This window comes from Aotus nancymaae, unplaced genomic scaffold (genome assembly GCF_030222135.1).
Source record: "Aotus nancymaae isolate 86718 unplaced genomic scaffold, 86718_ANA_hifiasm-v0.15.2.pri h1tg000019l, whole genome shotgun sequence".
In the NCBI taxonomy this organism is placed as follows: Eukaryota; Metazoa; Chordata; class Mammalia; order Primates; family Aotidae; genus Aotus; species Aotus nancymaae.
Genome location: NW_026988431.1, coordinates 6489447 through 6503191, shown reverse-complemented (window position 1 = coordinate 6503191; position 13745 = coordinate 6489447). Strand labels below are relative to the sequence as shown.

Here is a 13745-nt window from a genome sequence, read left to right as displayed (position 1 = left end):
GGCTAACACATTGAAACACTATCTCTACTAAAAATACAAAAAATTGGCCAGGCGTGGTGGTGGGCACCTGTAATCCCAGCTACTCAGGAGGCTGAGGCAGGAGAAGTGCTTGAACCCAGGTGGTGGAGACTTCAGTGAGCCAAGATTGTGCCACTGTACTCCAGCCTGGGTTACAGAGTGAGACTTTGTCTCAAAAAAAATTCAAATCTCAAAAATTTTAAATTCAGCTAGGCACAGTGGCTCACATCTGTGATCTCTGATCCCAGAAATTTGGGAGGCAGAGGTGAGTGGATCACCTGAGGTGAGGAGTTCAAGACCAGCCTGGACAACATGGTAAAATCCACTAAAATATAAAATTAGTCGGGCATGGTGGCATGTGCCTGTACTCCCAGCTATTTGGGAGGCTGAGGCAGGAGAATCGCTTGAACCCAGGAGGCAGAGGTTGCAGTGAGCTAAAATCACAATTTCTTTTGCACCAACCTAACATTAAATGCATCTCATTTTTTTTCAAAACATCAGAGGTTTTCTAGTCCAAGAATATAGACTAGTAATTCCTAAAACACTGAATATTAGAGGGGGAAAGGTATTGAAATACAAAAGACTTTAACTTTAGTTTTAACAGTCCTATGCACAGCAACACATGGAAATTCAGTTAAAATCTGTTTTGTGGTTAGATTCTATAAGCTCTGAAGTTGTATTGGTAATCAAGTTCCAGAATTTCAAGTACATTATGTATACTTGAAACATCTAAAGGAGTTTTCACTTTTGTAAAACAGAATATACTATAACCAATGAATACTGAAAGTCATCTGGGTTTACGGCTTATGCTTAATAACAGAGACTGCTGTCATCATCACTTCTCTGTAAATACCTAAACTACAATGTCGATGTGATTAAAAAATCTTAATTTGTAATCTATTTAGCCATGTGCTCATTTTCTGGAAAAGTTACAACAATTCCGAAATAAAAACGATTTCCCAAGTCTTAATTCATTTCTTAAAATGTTAGCTTAGCACACCAAGAAGATTCCTCGTCTTTGACCTTTGTCCCTAAACTTCCTTGCCCAAGAGAGAAAAAAGTTAACCAGTATTTTTCAGTGACTTCCAACTACTTCCACACAAGAAAATCAACAGTACCATTAGGCCCTGGTGGCAAATGCAGATGAGCATTACATAATTCCAAAGAAATGTATTCTACCTGTGCATGTATAATCAAAAGCATACGTAACGCACAATTTTCCAGAGTAGTCCCAGCTGCCAGATTTGAGGGAGAAAAGTGGAATGATGAGAAGGCTCTGAGGAAAAGTAAGGATATGGCAGCAATGAGAAGAAGAAACAATGAAGAACTCAACATTGACAAAGTTAGTAGGTATGACCTGAAGTCACATGGCTAACCTGGTCATCTTGAAAACCTGTCACTTTCTCAAAACTGGCACGCAGATGCATGCTACAGTTCTGCGTCATTACGATTGGTGTAGTCTTTCCCAACCTCACCTAAACTGTTTTCTCAATCAGTAAAGTATCCCTGCTCCTATAATAAATTCCTAGCATTCAGAATTAAATGAGCAAATCACTAAAAAAATAAAGCTCTCTATCATTAGCACAAACACAGAAGGACTATATTGCTTTAAGGAAAAAAAAAAAGTAAATTGAAGGTATCAGAGTTTTCAGTCATTAAAAAGTTGAAAGTGAAGTAGATAGAACAATGGTGCCCAACCAGGAAAGATTATGCCCCCCAAGGGACTTGTGGCAATATCTGGAGACATATTTGGTTATCGTAACTCAGGGGTGCTACAGGCAGCTAACCAAGAATACTGTTAAACATCCTATAAAGCACAGGATTGCTGCGCCACCACCCACTCACCCAGCCAAGAATCATCCAGCCAAAAATGTCAACAGTGCCAAGACTGAGAAGCACTGAGTTAGGAAAAGGTATTTACAAGTACTAAATAAGTTCACTTCTCTTTTTTTTTTTTCTTTCCCTAGAGATGAGGGTCTCACTATGTTGCCCACGCTGGTCTTGAACTCCTGGCCTCAAGTGATCCTCCACTCTTGGCCTTCTAAAGTGCTGAGATTACAGGCATGAGCTATCACGCCCAGCCACAAGTTCACCTTTTATAGATATAATCATCCTCTAAAAAGTAACTAATGGGAAATACCACTTTTTTATTATACATATGCACAAATCATGACTCCATGACACAAAAATCCATGGTGTTAGTTGCTTGAGACATAATGATGTTGAGGCCACTTTCTTCCACTAAGACAGTACCAGACATCAAGGAATCTCCATTAGAGTTTCTATATGCTTTAAGCACCAAAGGTAATTGAACAGGGAATAATGTATAGTTGTCCCTATTATTTTTCCTCAGCAATTACATACTATTTATAGATGTCTTTTTAACCAGTCATTCTTGTCTTTAGAAATTCCCTCTGTCCTCGCCATTCTAATTTCATCTGTTCAGAAAGGCTGATATACCTCACCACAGAAAACTCAAGGGGAAAAAAATGTACGTTCAATTATCAGTTAATTTATCCCCTTAATACAACCTAAGAAGCCAATGTGAACCCACCTCCCCCTTCCTTCCTATATAAAATTTATAGTTCCTAATTATTTATAACATAGAAGCTGGTAAAACAAGAAGTGTTCAGTGTTACTGATCAATGTAATATGGGGAAAAAAAACAAATGGAAGGAAGTAGCTTTTAAAATCACTTTTGTTCAAGGAAAAATAGTAAATCTTGTTAGTTCTTAACATTAGAATGCTGATCACTTCGGAATAATTATTTCTAGGGTTGTTTTCCTCTTTTATATTCAGTTACCTCATCATTAAGCTTCACCTTTTTCATGAACTGATAAAGTTCACAATGAAATACTCTACTATAGGTTTTGTTGTAAGTGGACCTGAGTTCAAATCCCTGCTTTGGTTGATCTTAACATCTCCAAGTCTTTCTTCACGGAAAAACAGGAATAACACCAACCTCATCAAATTGGTACAAGAATTAGAAATATGATATTTGAAAAGCACTTAATGGTAGCCATACTACTACTATAACTAATGTTATAATGATTTAGCCATGAAACTTCCATTTGTACTTCCAAAAGTATATCCTTTTTTGCGACTACAGTGAGCTTTGGTTACATGTAATTGGTGTGTTTCCATAAAGCCAATAGAGAGAGGTTTACCTCACAATGATAGAAACACAAGGATTTCCAGTCAGAGGATTCAGGCCATCAATTACTAGTTATATGATGCAGGGAAAGATAACTAACTTTTCTAAGGTTCTGAAAATGGGTGTGTCCATCTAATTTACACATATTTGTATACACATTAAATAGGCTAATTTAATAACCAAGCTACCACTCAAGTGGTAGATACTATCAATATTTTGGAAAATGTGATAATGCTTATGTGATTAAAACAAATAGCATTAGTATCTCACATTGAGGCTTAGCTGAAATAGTAAGTCACTAAAACATACTTATTTTATATTAATTAGGTAGAAAGATGTGTACAAATGTACATATAATCAATATATAAGGATAAGCCAAATTATCATACTTTATAGCCTTTAAGATGAGTTGTAAACCATTTACCCATTAAGAAGTAATAATTTTGGTCAGTCACGGTGGCTCATGCTGTAATCCCAGCACTTTGGGAGGCTGAGGTGGATGGATCATGAGGTCAGGAGTTCAAGACCAGCCTGGCCAACACAATGAAACCCCATCTCTACTAAAAATACAAAAATTAACTGGATGTGGTGGCCGACACCTGTAATCACAGTTACTCAGGAGGCTGAGACAGGAGAATCACTTAAACCCAGGAGAAGGAGGTTGCAGTGAGCTGAGATCATGTCACTGCATTCCAACCTGGGCAATAGAGCGAGACTCCATCTCAAAAAAAAAAAATCTAATTTGCATATAAAAATATATTTTATCTGTAACTACAAGAACTCTGGTCCTGAAAATTTCAAGGTAAATTTGGGTTAAAGATAGATAATGGCATCAACAATGGACAACTACAGTCTATTCCAAAATATAAATACTAGTCTAGAAATAATGATTACAGGCAGTCAGTCATTAGAGAACTTCAATCTTCTCAGAGGCAAAAGGAGAAAAAGAACACTGAATCTTATCTTCATTAAAAAGGTGAAAACATGGCCAGGCATGCTGGCTCATGCCTGTAATCCCAGCACTTTGGGAGGCCAAGGCGGGTGTATCATTTGAGGTCAGGAGTGCGAGACCAGCCTGGCCAAGATGGTGAAACTTCATCTCTACTAAAAATACAAAAACTAGCCAAGTGGTGGCTCATGCCTATAATCTCAGCTACTTGAGAGGCTGAGGCAGGAGAATCGCTTGAACCCCAGAGGCGGACATTGCAGTGAGCCGATGTTGCACCGCTGCACTCCAGTCTGGGCAACAGAGTGAGACCTTGTTCGTGCCACCCCGCCCCCCAAAAAAGGCTAAAATGTACAACATTCTTTGGAGAAAATCAAATAGAAAAAAAAAGGCATGGCTGGGCCTGGTGATACACACTTGTAATCTCAGCATTTCACAAGGCTAAGGCAGGAGGATTGCTTGAGGACAGGAGTTCAAAACCAGCCTCGACAACACAGCAAGATCCTATCTCTACAAAAAAATTAGCCAGATATTGTGACAAGTGCCTGTAGTCCCAGCTACTCAGAACACTGAGGCAGGAGGACTGCCTGAGCCCAGGAGTTCAAGGCTGCAGTGAGCTATTACTGTGGCACTGGAACTGCACTCCAGTCTGGGTGACAGAGCATAACCCTATCTCTATTTAAGGCACATCACTTCATTGTAATTTATTTATATGTGTTCACTCACCTAATGAGTGAACTGCATACACACACACACACACACACACACACACACACACGCTACCAAGGCAGAACACAGTGGCTCACACCTGTAATCCCAGTGCTTTGGGAGGCCAAGCTGTGTGGATCACTTGGGCCCAGAAGTTCAAGACCTGCCTGGGCAACATGGTGAGACCTGGTCTCTACAAAAACATAAAAATTAACCAGACATGGTGACATGTCCCTGCAGTCCCAGTTAATTGGAAGGCTGAGGCAGGAAGACTGCTTGAGTCCAGGAGGTGGAGGTTGCAGTGAGCTGAGATCACGCCAGCCTGGGTAACAGAGCAAGATCCCATCTCCAGAAAAAAAAAAAAATTACCAATCTAAAAAAAGTTCACCCAGCCTGGCCAACATGGTAAAAACCCATCTCTACAAAAAATACAAAAATTAGTCAGGTGTGGTAGCTCATGCCCGTAGTCCCAGCTACTCGGGAAGCTGAGGCACGAGAATCGCTTCAACCCAGGAGGCAGAGGTCGCAGTGAGCTGAGATCACGCCACTGTACTCTAGCCTGGGCAACAAAGTGAGACTTGGTCTAAAAAAATAAATAAATACATAAATAAATATAAGATAAGTTCATGGCAAATTAAAACATAAAAAATGTCTAAGTTTTACTGAAGTGTTCAAATGCCTTGACCTCTAAATCTAAGTGAAACTTTTTAAAAGGACTTAAATTTTGTGTAGTTTTCTTTGTAGTCTTTTTGTACTCAGTTTTTAATAATCTTACTCTTTTTTACTAGGTTGGTACAAAAGTAATTGTGGTTTTTGCCATTGAAAGTAATTTTTGCCATTGCAAGTAAAGCAAACTTTCAATGGCAAAAACCACAATTACTTCTGCACCAACCTAATACAATATACCATAAAGAAAAAAAAACATGCAGAAGTCAAAATAAACGATAAGCATTATCTACATATGCTGCTTAAGCTATGTGCTAAAAGGCATTCCAAGTGCAAGTGACTCAGAGGCAGAAAGCACCACACATGGAGGATTTTGGATAGTTGCCTGGAGTTAAGTCAACATTTTCCTCATTCTTCTGCTCCTGGCCTTTCAGCGCTTCTAAGTCTTCCTCAGGCGGATGGATTACTACTGTGGGAATATCATCACTGGCAGGTGAAACCAGTAGTTCTGGGGCCTGAAGCTGACTGTGTTGGGAACTTCTGGAGGTCAGGCGGCTGATGCTAGGGCTAGAAGGAGGACTGTTTTGAGGGGTGGGTACTGGGGTTGTACACCTTGAGCCTGCAGGGGTTCCAGCTCTTGAAGAAGGAAGAAGATGACCGAGAAGAAGAGATAAAGGCGATTCTCCTCTCAGTGAAAGGTTTGAGGCAGACAGACCTGTTCGCAAAGAGTGGCGGGAGGCTGAAAGGCCTTCCCCTGAGATAAAACAAATAAATGAAAAATGATGAAGTTCACTGCAGAAGGCAAATAGAGACATTTTAAAAAAAATCAATTTACACTATAAATTATACACTTTAAAGGCCCAAAATTTCAAAGTCATGCTATGATGGTTAGCATGTCAATCAGGTTTTTACATGTTAGAAAGTTAATAAAAAGTAGCCTAAAACTGTAATTAGTTCTCAGACCATATAAACAACAACAAAAAAAAAACTGTTAATGACAAATGGTGGGGGCAATGTCCTGTTAGAAATTAGAATGACCAATAGCATGGTATTTTTCAAAAGGACAATATCAATACAAAGTCACTGCTTAAACAATAAATAGCAAAAGAAAATATATAATATAAAATTAAAGTAAGAAATAAGCCAGAAATAACCAAAACTAATAGCTTATATTTAGTCTATTTTTCCTACATTTTACCATACAGCTACAGATAATTATCTCTTACAGAAAAGTCCATGTTAACTTTACCTAATAATTTCTAACTTAAAACTGATATTGGCCAGGCGTGGTGGCTTACGCCTATAATCCCAACGCTTTGGGAGGCCAAGGTGGGTGGATCACAAGGTCAGGAGATCGAGACCATCCTGGCTAACACAGTGAAACTCTGTCTCTACTAAAAATACAAAAAATTAGCCGGGCATGGTGGCGGGCGCCAGTAATCCCAGCTACTCAGGAGGCTGAGGCAGAAGAATTGCTTGAATCCAGGGGGCGGAGGTTGCAGTGAGCCGAGATCATGACATTGCACTCCAGCCTGGCAACAGAGTGAGACTCCATCTCAAAAAAAAAAAAAAAAAAAAAACCTATATGACACATTTATAATATTAAGTCAGTAAGACACCATCTACAGGTGGTGCTGCTCTCAAGTTAAAAAAAAAAAAGGTACAAATTACATAACTTTTTATAAAAGATAAACACAATGTCAATTAAAGAGATACGTATTCTTGAGCTCTCTAAAGATATTAAGAAATGTCCTAAAGTATGCTTCTCACTTCTAATATGTAGCAGATACATTAAAAAAAAATACATATAATTTTTTATTTAACTAGCTAAGAATAAAGTACTTCTCACCAACAACAGCAATATGGTAGTAGGACTAGAATATTTCAAAAGGTCACGCATAATTATAATTAAACCCCTCATATTTCTATTAAGCATATCTTTAAAAAAAATAGCATTCTTTATGAAAAACATGCAAATACACTAATCAATTCCATATGGCCTAAGTAATCAAAGTTACATGCTCAAGAGGTTTCAAAAATTTTAAAAAATAAAGATTAAACTATAATCCATTAGAAAAGACTGTTTAAACAATAAGCTACATGCAGGAAAAACTCAAATTATAACTATATTTCAACAAAAGGACATGCTAAAATGGCATTTAAAAGAAAACACCCGTTGTCTTATGATGGCCAAATTACAAATGGACAATAATCAGGAACTACTGCATATGAAGAATAAAGATTGAATAGGGTCCCTCTGGATAAATGAACTCACTTCACCAACGGAGAGAATATACAACAAATAAAGATAAAAAAGAGAGTTAAAACGTGTCATACATGGCTTGTTTTACATTGAACTTTGGTCCAGAAGAGATATTCTTTTACTCTTAAGATTGCTTCAATACACTATAGCATAATTTTAAACGGATTAAAAAGGGTTTTCATGGTCAAGTGGAAGATATAAAAGATGACTGTCAACTTTAGATATATGAGACCCTATCACCTATGCCTGTTTGTTGGTAGAACACTTAAAAGTCATATTATTATTTCAGGGATAAAAAAGATGAGCAGACACTGTGTCCCATACTCCACTAGTCCTCTCTGTAATCCTCACAAGTTTTGGGTAATAGTGGCAGCTTACACCAACTGCTGGAGGTTATAGTGACTCTCCCTCCATAAGCCACTCCAATACTTTGCATCTGGGTTTTCCAGACTCACTGTCATCAGAGTTCTCAACCCTACTGATGTATTCCTCTGCCTTACACAGAAGAAAATAAGGCAAGGCAAAACCTCTAAGTGTGCCAGCGTTAAGACACTTAACAGAGGTAAACGACTGCAAAAACAGTGTCTTCCCATACCCCGTGCAACCTGCCTGTAATCTGAGAATGAGAGTGGAAAGGCACAATACGTAGACCTGGGTCTGAGCCGTTCTCAATGGATTAGAAAACACCAACTAGTCTTACACCCTTAGCGTAAGACTGGAACAGTCAGAAAAGCCTTTCACAAGTTGTAATAATAAGGGGTCATGAAATCAACCAACCCAAAAACACTTGCTTATACCAGCGTTATCAAGTACATTCAGGAGAAAAAAAAATGTTTTTAATTGAAAATAAAGGTTCAACCCCAAGATTTAGAATTTCAAAAAGGTAAAAACTAAAATTATAGACAATTTATGCCTCTTTAATTAATTATACAAGAGGCCTTGAAAAGAAACAAAGCAGGAAGGAGAAGTAATTCAGGGGTAGGTATAATAAGGGTTTAAATATCCCCAAATGTTAATCGTAACATACTAGAAAGCTGTTACAGCAGAAATGTTAGCAAAACTTGGATGCCACAACTTATCTCACCATTCCTTTCAAGCAAGTGAGGGTCAGAATGTTTCTTGCCTATATCTGCAAAAGATCGAACAAGGGGAATCCGACTGGTGAATCTTTTCTCATTCTGATGATGATGTCTCTTCAGAAGAGCTTCTCTGACATTCTCTCGTATGGACTCGTCTAACTGGCCAGAGGCTATCATGTTGTCTAATACCATATCTGTTCAAAGAAAAAAATAAGTTACTAAAGACTCAGATTACCATAATATAGGAATAAACAAACTGTGAGTGAAATCTTATGACAAAAATTAGAACCTTAAATAGCTCTAGAAAGTTTTATTCTGTCACTATTAATCAATGCATAAAGACAAATATGAACACTATCCAACCAATAAAATCAATTACAGAGACACAATTATTTTATTAAATACCATTATTTATAAAGAGGCTATTATTATATACTAATAGCCTTCCTATAGCTGAAAGTGCTTCCTATATGAATACAATAAGTTCTATTAAGTTGAATATTCAATACTGGCTTCCTAAGATGTAAAGATATTTTATTGCCAAACCTCGTGTTCTCCCCCAAAACTGTTCCAGCAGATGAATATCGGGACCCACTCAGCCATTAATTGTTCACTGAATGTCTACTGTGTATTGGGAATACAGCAGTTTAACAACAACAAAACAGAGCCAAGTTTCTGCTCTCTTCAAGACGTAGAGAAACCAACACACAAATAGATGAACTATCATGAGGTCGTAAGTTCTAGGAAGAGGAGTAAAATCAGGCTGTGAAGGGGATGTGGGGAATGGGAAAACTGATGGTAATGCCATTTTATACTTTACTGAGGTGTTTAAACTATGTTTAATTTATAAAATATATATTAAAATTTTTAAACAGTGACACTAACCTGGAAGAGGGTCAAATTTCCAAAACCATATGGTTAGTCTAAAAAAAAACAAAGCCCTGGAAGGACCAGCCTAACAGGTAAACTGTAACATTAACACAACGACTATAGTTTACCAAACAAATGGACACTAGATTATACAACATCTACTAACAGTACTAAATGGTGTTATGTGATAATTGCAAACCAAAGCCTGAAACCCTTATGTATTATACAAATTCAACATTCCCAACCTTAACTTAATTTTTCAGTTATTCATGTAAGACAAGAAAGTAAGGACTGACAATTTAAATGTTTGTAGCACACAGTCAAATCTAACAGTGAGCTAAAACTGAAGTATTTCTAGCCTGAGAAATTCTAAGTTCATGGTTCTCTTGAAGATTAAATTCTACAGATTTTTCGTTTTTCCATAGGAGCAATCTACAATGATAGTCACACCATCAAATTCATTATCACTGAGCTTAATTTTGGTTTTCATCAATTTTAGTTAGTGGACAAAAATCTGTATTAGAGCTGCCTTTTCCTACTTTCTCCCTCCACATTATCCTTCAAAGCCCCTCCTTTCATTTTCATTGCTCAACCTACCAGAGCTCTTTCCTTGCTTAGACTGTTCCTAGAGAGTAACTGTTCTGCTTGCTTCAAAACTCTTTTTAATCCAAAGCCACCCTACATTCTGTTGCAGGAATGATCTTCCTGAACATATCTCAAACCACACTATTCCTCAACTTAAAAACCATCAAGACCACCAAAATGCCTACCAAATAAAATCCTATTTCTTGGCCAGACAGTAAGACTCTGGGAAGCCAAAGTGGGCAGGTCATTTGAGTTCAGGAGTGCAAGATCAGCCTGGGCTACATGGCAAAAACCCATCTCTACGAAAAATACAAAAATGAGCCAGGTGTGGTGATGCCCACCTGTGGTCCCAGCTACTCAGCAGGCTGAGGTGGGAGGATCACTCGAGCCCAGAAGACGGAGGCTGCAGTGAGCTGAGATCGTGCCACTGCACTCCAGCCTGGATGACAGAGTGAGAGACCCTGTGTCCCCCCACAACCCAAAAAAAAAAATAGTCTCAATTCAAGGCTAGACATAATCTAATCTTTAACTGGTTTTCCCAACATATCTCCTACCACTATTGAAGAAATCTATATACTCACACAGAACTGACTTTCCTGAGATTCCTGTCTATACTTCTCTAGACTTTTCTTCCTCTTCCTTAAAATACTTTTTCTCTTGTACTCCCTACTCCTTGTTCCCATGTATTCACATTTTATTAATAATTTGTACAATTAATACTATCTGTGGATATTCTCCACATCCCTGTTACAAAAAACAAGCAAACAAAAAACTCTTTTCTGAATTTCCAGAGAACAGACTCTGTATTTGCTTGTGGCACTATTCAATCTCTTCTTGATACTACAGTTATGTCTCTTTAATTTAATTTCCTCATCTCTAACTTTATCAAAGTCAAAATGTCTATCTTATTTCCTTATACTGCACTGCACAGAATAGATGCTCAACCTAGAGTTGTTAAATGAATGTCTAAAATTCCACTTTATTAAACTATCTAATTTTGGTACATCTTACATATTTTTTAAAAGTCAGTTACTATAACCTGCTATTTCATCTAGAGTGCTCGCTCTCATATCCAGCATGACTGTTCCATTGAGGATGCAACTCCTTAGTTCAAAAAGACTGTGCAAAGAGAGGGTTGCCACATAAGGTTTACTCCATCGGTCACCGCCATCTTCAACATCCTCTTCAAATTTCAGCCATCTGAATACATAATATATAAAAATATTTTATAAGTAATGAAGATTCCATTTATCTTAATGTGATAAAGAAAAACTTGTTCTTTTAAAAAAAGAAACAAAGAAAACCACGACCAAACAAACTTTGGTTACGAACACATTTTCACAAATTAGGGTAATGGTCTATAAGTTGTATAGTCACAAATTTCCTTTGTAGTTCCTCTTTCTATTCTAGCTATCATAATAAAAAGCCTACAAAAACAAACTATTGAATTCCATATACTTTCTACTTCTAGTCCTCTTCTAAACTTGCAGTACACCAAAGTTTGATTTTTTAAGTTTAAAGACATTAAAATCTATGATACAATTTCTTTATCAAAGTATAATTATTTAAGTAAACAAATTTGAGAATAAGCCAAAAAATTAAAGATAGAATTTCTACCAATTAATAAGGAAATTCTCTGCACACTGGTTTAAAGCACCAGGTATTTCATAATTTCAATTTAATATTCCCATTACAAAAAGAAATCAAGTAAAGCCAATTTAAAAATGAGGCTTAGGCTGGGCACGGCGGCTCACACCTGTAATCCCAGCACTATGGGAGGCCGAGGCAGGAGGATCACCTGAGGTCAGGAGTTTGAGCCCAGCCTGGCCAACTTGGTGAAACCCCGTCTCTACTAAAAATACAAAACTTAGCCAGGCGTGGTGGCAGGCACCTGTAATCTCAGCTACTCAGGAGGCTGAGACAGGAAAATCTCTTGAACCTGGGAGGCAGAGGTTGCAGTGAGCCAAGATCCCACCATTGCACTCCAAGCTGGGTGACAAGAGCGAAACTCAAAAAAAAAAAAAACAAGAACAAGACTTAGCAGTATTACCTGGCAGTTTCTTTCCATTCATATTCCTCTCCATCTCGGTAACACAGTTCATCCATTTCCGTGAAGAGATCATGAGGAATATGTTCTTCATCATCATCTTCAGTACCAAGGATAAACTGAACTCTCTGGGATGGTGTATCTTTACAAAATAAGAATTTAAATATACTCAAAATTTTCCTCAATTCAAAGATAAATTCACAGTTTTGAAGAAAGTGAAACACTTTTGTTACCTGTATAAACAAATATATTTCATCAAAACTCTCTTAGTTACTGAACTACCACAGTTCTGAAAGGAAACAAGAACCAACAATTCAGGAAAAGTCACAAAAAAACCTCTATAGAGAAAAAAAGAAATTATATTGAAAATAAACGAGTCAAAGTAACTTTATAATTAACTAAACAAACAAAAGTAAAAATAACATTCCAAAACATGAACATAATACTCAAAGGCAGCCCTTTTTCCTCACCAAAACTACATGGAAATGTTAGAACAGAATATTTAAATATAAGCTAAGGCCAGGCACTGTAGCTCACACCTGTGATCCCAGCACTTTGGGAGGCCAAGGCGAGTGGATCACCTGAGGTCAGGAGTTTGAGACCAGCCTGTCCAACATGGTGAAATCCCATCTCTAGTAAAAATACAAAAATTAGTCAGGCATATTGGTGAAGGCCTATAATCCCAACTACTCGGGAGGCTGTGGCAGGAGAATCACTTGAACCTGAGAGGCGGAGATTGCAGTGAGCTGAGATCACCCCACTGCACTCTGGCCTGGGCGACAGAGATTCCATCTCAGTCAATCAATCGATAAAATACAAGCTATTTTAAAGAATAAAAAATAGGAAATCGCCAAGTTCCAAAAAATGAGAAAACTCAAAGCCCCAAGTATACAGAAACTTATTTTCCTACTATCATGAAGAAACAAAACTGTCAGCTTGGGGTTTCGGGGGTAGGACAAGTCACTACAGGAAACAGATAACCCATTCATGGCATCTGAAATTAAACTATCTGTGTAGTATAGGAGCCTCAAACAGAAGAATTAGCACAAATACTAGTCCGAGACAGCTGAAAGCCCTAGGGCCCCATATAAACAAACAATCACAAAGAGTTACCCTGAATATGAGAGATGAGCTCTCACTCAAAATTTACACCCCAGTGAACAGTTCTCCAAGTACTTGTGGATGCAACATACAAGGATATTTGAACAGGATAAAGAGCAGATTAGATGGAACTGTTTTCATAAAAGTCAGATTTGAGAAAATTTCAGAGAATGTGGAAACAATAGATAAGAAGGAAGGAAACATAAAAGATTAAGAGGGATGCAGAAGGTCAAGAACTCCAGGGCAAGGAAAATATAAAGAATAGGAGGAGAAGCATATAAAAAACATCTGAAAATTTTCCAGTATGT

General features: G+C 37.6%; 1 protein-coding gene across 12 annotated transcripts in view; it reads right to left on the bottom strand.

The window, feature by feature from the left end:
* The window catches only part of SLC4A7 (solute carrier family 4 member 7), a 101227-nt gene that overhangs the window by 51307 nt on the left and 36175 nt on the right, over positions 1 to 13745 (bottom strand). For 7 of the 12 annotated variants that reach the window (XM_021666484.2, XM_021666485.2, XM_021666487.2 and 4 more), the window contains exons 4-6: positions 12340 to 12478; positions 11329 to 11489; positions 8840 to 9028 (exon numbers count right to left, since the gene is read on the bottom strand). In XM_021666484.2, coding sequence (XP_021522159.1) covers positions 8840 to 9028; positions 11329 to 11489; positions 12340 to 12478 — 489 coding nt within the window. Of the gene's footprint in view, positions 1 to 5877; positions 6247 to 8839; positions 9029 to 11328; positions 11490 to 12339; positions 12479 to 13745 lie in introns of all 12 variants that reach the window. The other 5 variants (XM_021666481.2, XM_021666482.2, XM_012435532.2 and 2 more) reach the window with 2 other exon arrangements.